This window comes from Cheilinus undulatus, linkage group 2 (assembly GCF_018320785.1).
Source record: "Cheilinus undulatus linkage group 2, ASM1832078v1, whole genome shotgun sequence".
Classification (NCBI taxonomy): domain Eukaryota; kingdom Metazoa; phylum Chordata; class Actinopteri; order Labriformes; family Labridae; genus Cheilinus; species Cheilinus undulatus.
Window position 1 is genome coordinate 1,783,955 of NC_054866.1, and position 15,024 is coordinate 1,798,978.

General features: G+C 39.6%; 1 protein-coding gene across 1 annotated transcript in view; it reads right to left on the bottom strand.

The window, feature by feature from the left end:
• Window positions 1-1,648: 1,648 nt before the first annotated feature.
• The window catches only part of LOC121522615 (NACHT, LRR and PYD domains-containing protein 12-like), a 34,806-nt gene continuing 21,430 nt past the window's right edge, over window positions 1,649-15,024 (bottom strand). The window contains exons 12-15 of the mRNA XM_041807163.1: window positions 14,510-14,683; window positions 9,239-9,406; window positions 6,547-6,593; window positions 1,649-2,712 (exon numbers count right to left, since the gene is read on the bottom strand). Of these exons, the coding sequence (XP_041663097.1) occupies window positions 2,180-2,712; window positions 6,547-6,593; window positions 9,239-9,406; window positions 14,510-14,683 (922 nt within the window). The 3' untranslated portion in view covers window positions 1,649-2,179. The remainder of the gene's footprint in view (window positions 2,713-6,546; window positions 6,594-9,238; window positions 9,407-14,509; window positions 14,684-15,024) is intronic.

The following is a 15,024-nucleotide window of genomic DNA, read 5'->3' on the forward strand; positions in this document are numbered from 1 at the left end:
CTTCCTCTGCTCAGCTGTGCTCTTGTGGCTGTTTGCCTTTGTGCCCAGGTGAGCTAACATCATTGTGGTTTGTATTTTTGTAAACTTGTTTCTGGTCAGAGTTAGATTCTCAATGACTTCACCGTTCAGAGAAATAGAGGAGAGAAAATGTGAATGCACGTTTAGAGGATATCAGTGAGGAGCATTTCAAATGGTGTTTTAGCAGTGACTTTTATGACGGTGCTTATCCATTTACCTGTTACCTACAGATAATAATAAATTCATCATTGTAAATACACTCACTGACTGCTTCATTAGACACATCTGTGTGATTGGTGTGAAAGGCACACCAATAACAACATCTCTACCATGAATTATACTAAAATAAATGTATGATGTTCTGAACAGATGTTAATAAAAACATGACATGTAAAAGTTTAATCGTCCAATATATTGTTAATGGAATGTTTTATTCCCTGGAGCTGGTATCTGCCCCTAAAATCCGTATCGGTCGGCCCTACAGTTGACTGTTTGAGTTTTTGCCGTCTAAGTTGATGGGGCGTCTAAAGACAATGCATTATGTTTTATAGTTGTACAGAGTCTGATTAACACAGCTTTAAATGCAGTGACATCCACTCATATTTATCCCAGATTAAATGAAGTAGTCGTTGTAAATTAAGCTGATTTCTATTTGGTTGAATACTGAATTTATTTCCATGAAATGAACATATCCGACGCTTTAACAGTTTATACCACATACAAACTGAGAGCTGTAGCCTGTGAATTTGTCACACTAATGATAAAATAAAGGTTTAACAGGGGTTCAAATCATCTGTAAAGGTTACAGGTTATTGTGAAGAGGCCTTTTTTGTTTGGACTAATTGGGTGATTATTTTCCAGGTAGACTTGATGTTATTTTCAGATTTTAACTGCTCAGGTTAAAATCTATTCTGGCTGCTGTGAATATATTCATTATCAGATTTGTATGTAGCTAAGTTTAAAGGAGTTAGAGACTAAATCTATTTTTGTTTGGTTTATTTTTAATTCTGTTGGACTTTCTCAAACCTGCAGATAACCGTAGAGAATTGTGTCTTTCTTTTTGTTTAGCAGAACGAGTAATTGGAGGAAAACATTTTAGAAAGTGAAGTTTCCATAAATGTGAAATCAGCTGAGTTTGTGTTTTTCTTTAAGTTTTATCAAAAGAAACTTTGGTTGGGGTTTTAATGCTAGGTTTCAGTTATTGTAAAATATTAATAATTACTATAAATATTAATTTAAGTAGGTAAAATTATTATTTCAGAATAATAAATAACAAGGCACCACCCTGGAAACAGGAAACAACCAAAAAGGAGCAAAAATCAGTCTCAGAATTAAGGTTTAAATATTATTGAACAAATATTTGTTTTTAAATAAGTAAGTTTGAGATTTGAGCTCTGACCTTCTCATCAGCAGAATATTATGTTTATGCACAATAACCACAGACAACTTCTCTTTAAATCTATGAAAGAATTTGTTAAACCAAGCAGCATAAATCATAATAAATGACACTTAAACAAATAACATATAAAACTAAACTACAACAAAAAACTATTTACAAAGCAAAGTGTGATGAATAGATAGTTGCCGAATGTCAACAAAAACATGGGGCTGTCCCATTCCTGCTTCTATCTCTTCGAGCCCTTGCAGCCTCTTGCACTCAGTCACTTTCCAGGTGCAGTCAGTTAAATCAATAAGGGCTCAGGGTTTAGGGAGGAGATTGAGTTTCAGCCAATATGGCCAAAACACATCTGGCTCCACATGTGGTTTCACATGTGACTTTAAAGATGGTGGACTGAGAACAAAGAAAAACTCAGACTCAGGAGTCTACAAACTTAGAGAACCAGCGGCTGGACTTTAACAGTTTTTGTTTAAGTGAAGGCACTGCACTGGGCATTAATGGACACAGCAAAGTAAATCAACAACACGTAAGCAGAGACAAAGACAACAAATGTAGCCTCCAATGAATGGATGTGAAATGCTTCCTATGGCTAGTTCTGCCCAGATACATCCTCTACCTTGTGGTCACTGTGTGTGATTAAAGTCTGGTGTCCAGCTGAGACCAGGAGTGAGCAGAGATCAGTCCATTAATGCTTGATCAGAGATGATGAATTATCTAGTGTGTAGTCTGACTAAGCTTTGAATTTAGACAGCAGAGTTTGAGCTACAGAGAACACAGAGACACTGATGATTCTAGAAATGAGAAGCCAAACCCAGGATAGAGTGGTTCAGTGAATGTGGTATTGAAGGTGTGGAGGTGGATCAGTCTGTCAGAGAAGACTCTGTAGAAGGACAGAGAGCCAGCAGGATGGTCTAGATACACCCCTACTCTACCAGAGGATGAAGAGGAGGAGGAGGAGATGTCTGTTCGTCTGTTATTGTGACAGACAAAGTAACAACGATGAGAGCAGAACAGACTCCAGGACTGATCGTTCCATCCAAACATACATTCCTCTCTGTTTCCTCTCCGTCTGATTCCTCTGTAACTCACTGATACATAAACCCACCCTCTCCACTCAACCTCCCAGTAACAGCGACCAGTCAGAACAGTCCGACACAGTAGCTGAGGCCAGCCAAATCTGTCTGGATGATTAGGATATGACTGATCCTCCTCCACAAATGTCATCACGGTGTTGCTGTAATACTGTTTGAGTCTTCTGTTCACCGTGTTTGTGTCCACTTCCAGCTCACAGGCATCTGATGGAGAGAATGAGACACAAAACAGCTGATGGTTATCATCTGATCATTCCTGAACAAGGTTACTGACAGAGTCAAACTAACATTTCATATTCAACCCTGAATCCTGTTTATCAGCCCTGAAATTCTACTTCCTGTTTCTATTTGAATGTGAACAGACCACGGTGAGCTGCAGCTCCACAATCACAGACAGACACCAAACAGTTTAGAGTTCAGACATTTCTATGGCTTTGACTTTAGATTCATGTGTTTAACTTCACCTCCTGTGTCCACTGTGTGGCGCTATATTACATCCACCATTACTCAGCAGCACACATGATGGTGCTGTATGTGGATAATGATCAACAGGATGAGATAGAAGCATCTGAGATAGGTCTCTGCCTTAGAGAGGGGAGGAGGTCAGAGTAGAACTGCTGATCTTCACATCTAAAGGAGTCAGCTGATCAGGATCCTCCTGGTCCCCTCCCTGTGGAGGTCTCCAAGACCTGTCCAACTGGAAGATTGGATCAGATCAACTTTACTGTCCCACAGAGTGAGAAATGAGTCTGGGACTCTTCACCCATGCTGCAGACAGAAGACGACATTCAACAACACAGACATGAGACAGAAAAACCTCAGGGCAGACCCAGAACTCTCTGGAGGAAATACGGCAGCTTGTGAAAGTATTCAAACCCCTTGAAGTTTTCTACATTTCTTCATGTTACAACCACAAACGTAAATATAATTCACAGGGATTTTGTGTGATAGACTAACACAAAGTGGCACATAATTGTGAAGTGAAAGGAAAATTATACAGAATAGTTGTTAGTTGCATCCCTACCCTGAACAAACCATCTCCACCATGAAACATGGGGGTGGCAGCATCATACTGTGGGTATGCTTTTCTCAGCCGGGACAGGGGAGCTGGCCAGAGTTGATGGAGATTAATGGAGCCAAATACAGGGCAATCTTGGAGGTTTTGCCATGTGGGTTTATCGTGTTTTTCCTTCGTTTCCTAGAGGATTATAAACTGTTTTGTGTTTGCGTGCATCACGGACTTTAAAAGACTTAGAAGACACTTAAAAGTGCTTGAAGTGGGACAAGATTGTGTTTTTTTGTTAGTTTGGGACTCTTAGTTTATTTAGAAATTATAAAGACTGACTTATTTTTGTTGTGACTTTTGATTTAACTTTACGCTTGAGGTGTGCATTCGTTTGGGTGGTGGTGATTAATTAAATGTGAAACTTTTTGAGTTCATTACATTCTCTTAAGCTTTATTGATCATATTTGTTCAGAACTGTTGTCCATTGCATTTTGATATTTTCTTTACTTTAAAAGGTCTTCTATTTTCCTTAAAAGTTCCCCCTATTGTTTGTTTAACGCTAGCTTGAGAAAAGTTAAGTGTTACAGCTTCCAGTGATTTGAAGTGATCCTGTGGTTACTACGAGCTCAGAGAGATCCGCAGCCACAAGTGGATAGTAACGCGTTACACTTACTCCGTTACATGTACTTGAGTAGTTTTTTTTTTTTTTTTTTAATCCTACTTCTGAGAGTAGTTATTGAGCAGAGTACTTTTTACTTCTACTCTATTACATTGGGTATTACACTGGTCGCTACTTCTACTTATCTATTATTTATTTTCATGAAGTGTTTTTTACACTCAGCTGAGCTCTCACAGCAGCGTGAGGTAAAATCCTCATCGCCACAGAGTAAACGGACGAGTGGCCCCTCCCCCTTAACTATCAACAGTTGGAGATGATGGCTGAAGATATCATACCTGCGTCTCCTTCAGAGGAGCGTGTTCATCTCTGGACCAAAATCAAGACTCTTTGTCTTTCAAACAACGAGGAACAACAGCCTCATAATGCGCTGTCTATTGTGTCTACCTAAAATGTGGGAAATGTCAAGCTCCAAAAATAGCACATCAAATCTTAGAAAGCACGTTATGGTAAGAAAGCTAAACAAGCTAACGACTGCACTGCTAGTTATCTGAACGTATAACAGACTGTGAAGACACAGCTGTGTCAGTAATAAATGACGTCACATGTCCAACCACCTCTGCAACTCTGCCACAAATGTGGTTTTACACGCCATTCTTTAACGTTACGTCATAGGTGATACTGTTATCGTGTGTGTGTGGCATGTCTCTGATATCAGTGATTATACCTAACATGGTTATAAAGTGGGGCTAGTGAGACAAAGTTGTCTTTGGTTTAATACGTTTAAGTTTGGCTTGCCAAATTTGTTGAGTGATGATCAGGATAAAAATTCCTAAATCTGAACTAAAAAGTAAAAATGAAATTAAAAAAGGGCAAAAAGTCAGAAATGAGGCCAAGATTGAGTTCATAAATATGATCCAAAAATCATTCACACATGATAAAATAAATATAATGGGATTAAAAAGTAAGATTTGCAAGGTACAAATTCATGTATGTGAGATTAAAATCATCATGTAGAAATAAGATAACTATTATGAGAGAAAGTCTGTTTTACCTCATTATATTGAATTTTTCATCCCATAATTGTGATTAACAAACATAATTTGACTGCTGTTTTATGTATTAAGTTAAGTGTTTTATTTCTTTTACTTTTGGCAAGTGATGCTACTTTATTTATGACAATGTACAGTTTACTTTACTATCCCTAAATAATGTGTTATAATGCATTCACTTTAATAAACTGCACAAAATAAAGGTACTCACTACTTGAGTAGATTTTTAATGGGGTACTTCTTTACTCTCACTCAAGTACTTTTTTATGGGTACTTTTATTTCTACTTGAGTAATTATAATTGTTAAGTAACAGTACTTTTACTTGAGTAACTGTAACTGTGTACTCTACCCACTACTGTCTGCAGCATGGTGGCTATAGATGAGAAAGTTTTTTCTGCGTAGTTCAACAAGTTTTACATAAAAATGGACCAAGAAAATTTGTTGGCTCGCCTGTACGTTGTGTCAAAAATGTACAAAGCAGTTCACTTCTCCCAAAAAAGCCCCCCTCTGTGTCAGGCAATAATTTACGATGCAACTTTCCCAATTTTGTCTCCTTCCGCCACGCAATGATCCTCTGATCAGCTGTGTGGGTCTGCGGGCTACTACAGGAATAATAACACCACACCAAGTTAAAACAAAAGTGACATGAGTGATTTCAACCCGAGTGATGATGATGCGCTGTTTACTGTGAATACAAGAGGATATTTTGGATGAACTGGAGTACACTGAAGAAGAAGAGCTTCAACAGATGGAGAGTCAGTGGTCTGAGAGAGAGCAGAGAAACTTCATTTGGAAGTTTTGAGCAGGTGAGATCCCGAGCATGGGTTTGCATTTTCCACACCTACACCACCTGGTAAGTCGAATCCGCTGTCACTGTGTAAAGAATGACATGAGGAGCTGTGCTGCTGTGTTCATCTTTTCCCTCCGTTCCATCAGAAATGCAGAACCTCAAAGACTGTTCTTTGGATAAATTACTAGTAGTGAAAAGGTGCTTTAGAAATTGAATACTATGAATTAGAAAGTCTTGCATAATTTTATATTAACAATATTAAAGAGAGGAAACTAAAATGACAGCTTGTCAAACAGTATGTTGGATTTTCAAAGACCCTGTCCGGTAAAATGACAGTAAAAAGTCTAATCCAACCTGTGAGGGACTGAGCCGTAGTGTTTCCTCTCCTCAGAACTCTAAACTGTTTCTGTTTGATGAATGTCAGTGATTGTGAACGTGGACGTTCATACTCTCAGATCCAAAGACTGAGATGGATTCAGACACAGCCTCAGTCATTGTTGGTCCAGATCCTTACCTGATTCATGAGTCAAATTCATCATTGTGTTCTCACAGATCAAAAATTCAGACACTCACACTTCTTTAGACCTGGTCTCAGTCTGTGCTGTCCACCATGGTCCAACCTGGAGGAAGAAACAGAGCCAGTTTATACATCAGGGATTGGTCAGGACAGATTCAAATGTATGGAGGAGGATTAGGGACACTGACAAAAACATTCTGAGACGCAAATTTATTCTGACTTTTTCTCACAAGTAAAAAAACTTGCATCTAATCTTTTGTTTCAGTGGCCCTAATCCTCATCTGTACAAAAATTTGTATTCTTCATGTGACACACTAACACCAGGCCATCTGACCGTGCCAAAGCCCATTTGACCCCCTCCTCTGTCCCCCCTTTGGCCCACACTCACACTGCTCAACACATCCAGACCTAAGCGCAAATACGTTACGCACTGATGTCATCACACAAAGTATCCACTGTTGATGAATTTATACGTGTTGATGACTCAGTATACATAATAATTGTTTTTAGTAAAACAGCAACAGATTAATACGATATCTGATCAGACAACAGGGTTATTTCACCTGACCTGGGATCAGTAGCTACGTTAACTATACAGAGCCCAGTGAGGAGAGAGAGAGATAGGTTCATAGCAGAGAGTTATCCCCCACAGTTTATAATGTGGAGCCTTATCAGAATTCAAAGAACTCCTCCTGCTGAATGAAACCCCGACATTTGAACTCATATGAGCCCCTACAGTCGTTCTTCTGTGCGTCCGTGTATCTGAATCTCCCTGGCACTCCCTCTCTGCGTAATTTTGGATGCCTTTCAGTGCTGCACCAAACAAGCTCTCCTGTCACAGGACAGTGTGTGTCCAGAGCAGGATTAAATATTCAGCTAAAAGAGTTTTTTACTGCAACGAGAGCGATTTTAACCATCTGATGAGAGCTGGAAGTGAAAACACCACAGGATTAATAAACAATGTTCTGTTCAAACATCAGCAATCAAGATCACAATTCCACTTCTTTAAGACATGAAATGGAATCATAACTGAATTAATTCAGTGGATAATAGTTTGGCATTACAATTTTATAATAAGAGAGCTTAAATCAGCTGTATGATAACCCCGGCACACACTTGTCCTCATATTTTGCACTCTCCTTTACGCACAGAGGATTAAAAGCTTTTTGTTATCCTGTGAGCTGCTGTTTGGGCCTCAATCAAAGGAAGAAGCTTTAAACCAAAAAATTCTATCACAGCCATAAAAGCCTGACTTTGCTAGAAACTGGTCAGAAATGTGGACTGGATTGGGATCCATTGGAATGAGGTCATAGTGGAGCTTGAAAGACAGTAAGACAAAATATATAGCTCTCTCTAACTCTCTGGAAAAAAGACTGGGTTAAAACCTTGTATATGGCTGACCACATCTATGTGGGATGTCTGTAGAAATGTCTGACTGAAGTGTGTGTTCTGGCAGAGTGACTTTTTGTAGAGTTGTGTAATTGTGCTGTTCCTAATGTCTGTGGGTTGAGAATTGAAGCATCCTAATTCCTGCTCTTTTCAGAGATCCAGATCATACGGTTCAGTTCAGCAAGAAGAGCTGGCTCCCAGATGGCTCTTCCTTCAGTACCACTTTGGCTTTCAGAAAAATTAAGCATTGTTAGACCCATGATTGGTTTAACTTCATGTCATTATTTTTGCAAAACGGTTGGACTAAATCATTTTGTTCAAATAAAAGCAAAAAGTTAACATAATTCTTAATATATTTGTTTAGACAATCCATCAGCAGTTCTATGGCTTCTAATATGTTCAATGCTGTATTTTTTTTTTTTTTTTTTTACATAAAAACATATAATGCAGTTTGAGTAGTCTCCTGTGATTTCCATTAAAGTAAAAATAATAAAATACATGACCCTTCTGTTTTTTAAAATAAAAGTTGTTCAGGCCTTCCTAGAGCAACATCTGAGCTAGCAGCTAACACGCCAGCAGGCGCCGTGTATATTGGACAAGCCCATCAAAATGATTGTAAACTCATACTGACACAGACCGGGAGTAGAGGGAGAACATCTGTTTTGTCTTTGAAAGCTTTCAGTGTTGCTATCTGTGTGTTTTTTTTTTTTTTTTGGTTTGTTTTGTTTTATTTTGTTTTCTCAAGAAATGTCCATGTCTGACAAAAGTGTGGCTGTGGCTAATTTGAGCTAATCGCTTCTCTAGCAGCCATTGTATACAGGCTCTCACACCACAAGGAACCCTTTCCCCCCTTAACTATCACACACTCATGCTGAAGCAGGTCGGCAGAAGAGCGAAAACATCTTTCCCAACATGAAAAGCTTTTTGGGTTGTTTTTATTCCTTATGTCAAACGGAAACGTGGCCCAGTTCTAGTGAAACGAACACAATGCTAAAGCATTGGCTAACTCTGTATGTCTGGCTCTATTTATCGCAGTGGAGGCAGCCATTAGAGGGTATTCAGTCCAAGCAAACCCAGCTCTGTATGGTATGACTCTGAAAGGAGGATCACTCAGTCAGACACAGACAGAGCCACCTATAGGGCTGACCTCAGCAGTCAGCCAAAAATCCTGCTGTCTCTATCAACCTCTTTAGGAAAGTGTGTCTGCTGAGCATGCAGCTGCTGCCTGGTGTGCTCTCTGCACTCTGAACGTACTGGAAATTAGGCTCAAATGGCAAAAAGCCTCTTTAGAGCTGAAGTGCTGAGAGCCAACTTTAGTAGCTAGTACCAGTCCGTCTCTCTGTGTGTTTCTGTCTGTACCTCAGTGTCTCCAGTCTGCAGTGTGGATCCTCCTTTAGATCAGACAGTAGTTTCTCTCCTTGTTCTCCTGGATGATTGTAGCTCAGGTCCAGCTCTGTCAGACAGGACGAGCTCAGAGCTGAGGCCAGAGAAGAACAGCCTTTCTCTGAGACCAAACAGCCAGACAGACTACAAACACAGAGAGAAATAGAGATGATAAGTTTTACATCTGAAACTGAGGCGTTACATTTCCAAAATCCAGGCTAGCTCATGGTACCGAGAGTCTTCAACACCCTGTCCTAAGATAAGATCAACTTTATCGTTCCACAGACTGAGACATTTGTCTTTGGCTCTTCACCCATGCTGCAGACAGAAGACGAGAGTCAACAACATACAGATTACACATGAAAACACACCTCAACAAAGACAGTGAGTATCCTTAACCCCTCCCCCCACCCCCCAAAAATACTAGAATACATAAACCATTAGATGTCAGAGCACCGGTGCAATATCCAAGAGAAATCCCAGTCCAGTCTATTGTAGTGTTCTTGCTGACTTGGTGCTATTTTAAAGTTTTCTAGACACAGGAACAAATACAATTTTAAACCTGTTCAGTCTACAGAGGGAAGTCATTCAATCAATCAATCAACTTTATTTATATAGCACATTTCATTTTAGGAAAGCTCAATGTGCTTTACAAGAAGGGTTTAAAAACATCAACAACTATTTCACAATCATAAAAACCCTTTGAGAAGGCTTTAGAATAATCATATCAGAGAAAAGACATAAATAAACATTGGGAGACAAAAGTGGGCATGTGGCCACACATGGACTACATAAACACAGAAATTATTCATATGCTTTCAAGAATAGATGTGTTTTAAGTTTACTTTTGATTAAGGATATAGTTGGGATAGACCTCAGGTCTGCAGGGAGGTTGTTCCAAAGAAAAGGACCACAGCAGCTGAAGCCCCCCTCGGCAGCCTTCGTTTTGATTTTAGGTATTGCTAAGAGATCTTCACCTGAGGACCTGAGGGGTCGGGTTGGGTTGTAGGCTGTCATGGAGAGCTTTATGGATTATTAGGACTAGTAGGATTTTAAAAATGATTCTGAATTGTACGGGGAGCCAGTGGAGTGTTCTGAGGACTGGAGTGATATGATCATATTTCCTGGTGTGTGTTAGGACTCTGGCTGCTGCGTTTTGAATTAACTGTAGTTTAGTTTAGGAAATTGTTTACCATCCAATTGTTAATATCCTGTATGCAATGTAAAAGTTTATTTACTGAACTAAAATCACCAGAAGAAATAGAAATGTACAGTTGTGTGTCATCAGCATATGAGTGGTATGATATATTGTGTTTATTAATGACGTCTTGGAGTGGGAGCATATATAAGTTAAAGAGTAATGGCCCAAGGATTGAGCCCTGTGGAACACCAGAGAAGACGTGTTACAGCAGATTTAAAATTACCAACTGAGACGAAGAACTTTCTGTTTTGTAGGTAGGATGAGAACCACTTAAGGACAGGACCAGATAAACCAACAGAATTGTGGAGTCTGTGAATGAGAATTTCATGGTCTACAGTATCGAAGGCGGAGGTAAGATCAAGCAGGACAAGGATTGAATTTTTTTGAGTGTCACTGTTGATCCTGAGGTCATTGATGACCTTTACCAGTGCGGTTTCTGTGCTATGGTTAGTTCTAAAACCAGACTGGTATTTGTCATGTATGATGTTGGTTAAGAGGTAATGGTTGACTTGGTTGAAAACAACTTTTTCCATAATTTTGCTGATGAAAGGGAGGTTAGAAATAGGTCTGTAGTTATTGATGATTAATGGTTCCAAGTTGTTTTTCTTTAATACAGGAGTTATGACAATGCATTTAAGAGCAGCGGGGAAAATGCCAGTCTGCAGAGAGCTATTAATAATGTTAACCATATGATTCATTAGACAGTGGGAGACCGCTTTACACAATATGGTTGGAAGTGGATCAAGAGAGCAGGTGCTGGACTTAAGACTCAGAACAGCTTCCTCAAGATTTTGTGAGTTTACCAGAGAGAGAGTGTGCATAGAGCCAATGGTAGTAAAACTATTTAGTGATGAGACAGGATAAGGTGAGATCCACTGAGAATTTAGGATATCACCTCTAAGACGGGAAACTTTCTCATGAAAGAAGATAGCAAACTCATCAAGAATGGGTAATGAATGATTAGAAAATTCCTGAATAAAGTTATTGGCTGTATTTGAGTGGATGTGACGTTTCTTAAATATTCTGTCTACATTTGTTTTCTTGGAAGTGCACACTAAATCATAGAATAAGCAATAATGATCAGAAATTGCAAAGTCAATTATTTTGGTTATAGTGATATCAAGACCTTTAGAGAAGACAAGGTCAAGTGAATGACCTTTAATATGTGTGGGCCCAGTGACATGCTGCTTATAATCAAATGAATCAGGTAAACTGAGAACCTGTTTAGATTCTGTGTTGTTTTGGACATCAACATGAATGTTGAAATCTCCAGAGATAATTATATGGTCGAAGTCTGTTAAAATTTTGGATAAAAACTCACTAAATTCATCAAGAAAACCCTGTCTACTTTTGGGAGGATGATAGACTGTAACAATAAGTACAACAGGTGACACAGGAAACAGACATAGAGCTAGATATTCAAAGCTCCGGTAATTACCTACATTCACAGTTTTACAGTTGAAAATGTCTTTGTACAAGGCTGCAACCCCGCCCCTCCTGTCTATTTGAGGGCAATGAGAAAAAATATATTTATCAGGCGATGCTTCAATAAGTTTCTTATTTCCAGATTCATCAAACCACGTTTCAGTTAGCAGCAAATAATCAAGTTTATGGTTAGAAATAACATCACCAACAATAAAAGTCTTATTAGATAGTGACCTCACATTTAGCAGGGCAAATTTTAGAGTGCAGGGGAGAGAGCTGACTGTGTGAGAATCAGGTTTGATAGGAGCCAGATAGCGTGCAGTTTTCTGAGTATGTTGTTTGTTGTGGGACTTAGACCTGTTGTTTGTCATTACTCTAATGGGACATGTCACTTTGGGACGTACCCCACGTCAGAGGGTGAAAGCTTTGCAGGAGTGAAGTGCGAGTTCATGCATGGTTTGGATGGAGGCGCTCGTGTTTGAAGAGGTCAGGTCAGGGGCGCAAGCAGAAAATTTAGGGGCGCACACTGAAAATCAACGTACAAAGTAAATATTCACATTTAATGCAACTGGGAGTGGAGTTGCACTTTCATTACACAGGTCACCGCACATTTTATTAGGGCCCTATGACATCTATTTAATTTTATCCAAATTCTGTTTAATTTTTTTCCAAATTCCGTTTTATTTTTTTGGAATTCCGTTTTTTAACCTTTCCACTAATTGAACCATAAAAAAGTGTTTTTGTTTGTTTATGTAAATGAATCAAATGTTCACTAAGTAAATAGAAATAACCTTAATTTTATTGAAAAAGGTCCACAGTTGGCCCAGGAGCTGTTGTTTGGATAACCCTAATATAAAATAATCATAACCAGTGTAACAGTCAGATATTTTCCAACATTTAAGACACATTCACGAGTATAATCACATCCTAACTGATGTTTATAATGTAAATGAAGAAATCCTTCTGTTCTCTCAAATGCAGTGATAGTAACATCACATTAAAGTTAAACTGTTAAAAGTAAACCTGTTACCTAAACTTTTCTTTACTCTCTCAGTCTGTAACAGTCCATGCAGTTTGATTATGCATTGTTTTTTCCTCCTGACTGTAACGGTTCTCTCCTCATCTCTCTCCATCCTCACTGTCTGCCCGTCTGCCTCATATCAGAGCGCTACGTTAATCCAGACACGTGTTGGCTCGTTAAGCAACCAAAGGGAACTACAGTATCTACAGGATGAATTATCAAGATAACTGTTACTGGAATTTAAAATTATTTAGACTCCAGGACTTCATAAAATCTCAAGTCTGTCCGACTTGATTTTGAGCCTCCGAAGGTTAAGCGGTGTGCCTCGTGTGAGCTGAGGCACACCGCTCAGGTGGTGTGGTGACGTAAAATAACTCGAAGCATGGATGAGTTTTCTTGAAGGTGCAACATCATGTCCCACGGTGCAGCCCCGTATGGGACTACATGATGTTTGCCGGTGTTTCATGCAGCTGCTTTGACATGCTGTTATTGTTTAGGAGGGGGCGGGGTGTGTTGTGAGTGAGGGACAAGTTGTCCCCCGCTTTAGTGTTCCCCCGGTAACATATTCCTCAGATATACGTTCCTCTCTAAAAAAACACAGCATTTCAGTCAAATTCATTCAATTTCCGCGATTTCTGCATTAAATTGTAAATTATTTTTTCTTGTTCAATTCCGCGATTCTGTTAATGTGGAAATCATAGGGACCTATCTAATGTTTCAGACTGGCATTGTGTTTGCTCAAAGTGTCATGTTTTCATTGTGTAGTGCCAGTTTTATCAGCAAATTTCATGTTCCCCTCATGTTGTGGGTATCAACAGCAGAATTTGCAGTTCATTGAATTCGTCTTCCCTGAAATACCTCAGCCAGGTGAACTCTTGCAGCCACTCATCCCAAAAACAGAATTTCCTGCCTTTTCTGGCCATGACTGTTTCCTCACAAAACGAGTCGGACTCATTATCAGGATTCATCTCCTCTGGCACACTAGTTTTAGTGGAGAGAAAGTAAGCACCGATAGTCCTCCTCGCCACTGTCCATTGTTTACAGCAGTTATGTGAAACCTGTAGATTCGCGCAATAACCCCAAGACTCGCCTCGCCCCCCTGCTCTCACACACATTGGCCTGCCTTCTTCTTCTTTTCAAATTAATGTCGGATGGCAAACCAGCTCATTTGTGCATTATCGCCAACAACTGGGCTTAAGTGTGGAGCAGAAGATTGTCAGCAACAAAAAATATTCAATAAAAATTTTAAAAAATGCAAATTTACTGGTTGCACATGCACGAGTAGATGAAGAATTTACTTGCACTGTCTCAAATTTTAGGGGAAAAAAGCGACCATTTAGGGGCAGTCTGGAGCCTGAGAGAGTTTGGTGCAGGTAAAATGTCCAGAGCTTCTTTTTGTTCCTGTGAGAAGTCTCTTGTTTCAAACCAGCAGTAACAATCCTTTAACTCATTTGCCCTTTCTCCCTCATTGAACACATTTAGACTGCTCTTAGCAGGGGACATGGTCCTCATCTTTTTCATTGAGTCCCACAGGTTTCTGGAGTTCCTGCACATATCTGACTGGGAGATTTGATGCAGTTGTCATTATAGTTGCACTTACCTGAGAGAGCCCAGTCTGCAGTGTGGACTCTCCAGTCCAGAAGACAACAACGTCACTCCTGAATCCTGCAGGTCGTTGTTACTCAGGTCCAGTTCTCTGAGACTGGAGGACTGGGAGCTGAGGACTGAGGATAAAGCTCCACAGCTTTTCTCTGAGAGGTTACAGTCACTCAGTCTGTTGAAGACGTTAGGTTGGTCAATAAGAACTCACAGTAGACAACATATTAGTTGGCAAACTAAATGAACGTTGTGACATCTTTACCTGAGAGTTTCCGGTGTAGAGCGTGGATCCATAAGTCCATCACAGAGTTGCTCAACTCCTAAATCCTGCAGGTTGTTGTTACTCAGGTCCAGATCTCTAAGAATAGAGGAGCTGAGGACTGAGGACAGAGCTCCACAGCTTCTCTCTGAGAGGTTACAGCCACTCAGCCTGTAAAAGACATTAGGTTAGCCAATAAAATAATCAAACTCACACAACAAAGAGCAGGTTGGATAGAAAACTTTTTAAAGCAGTGG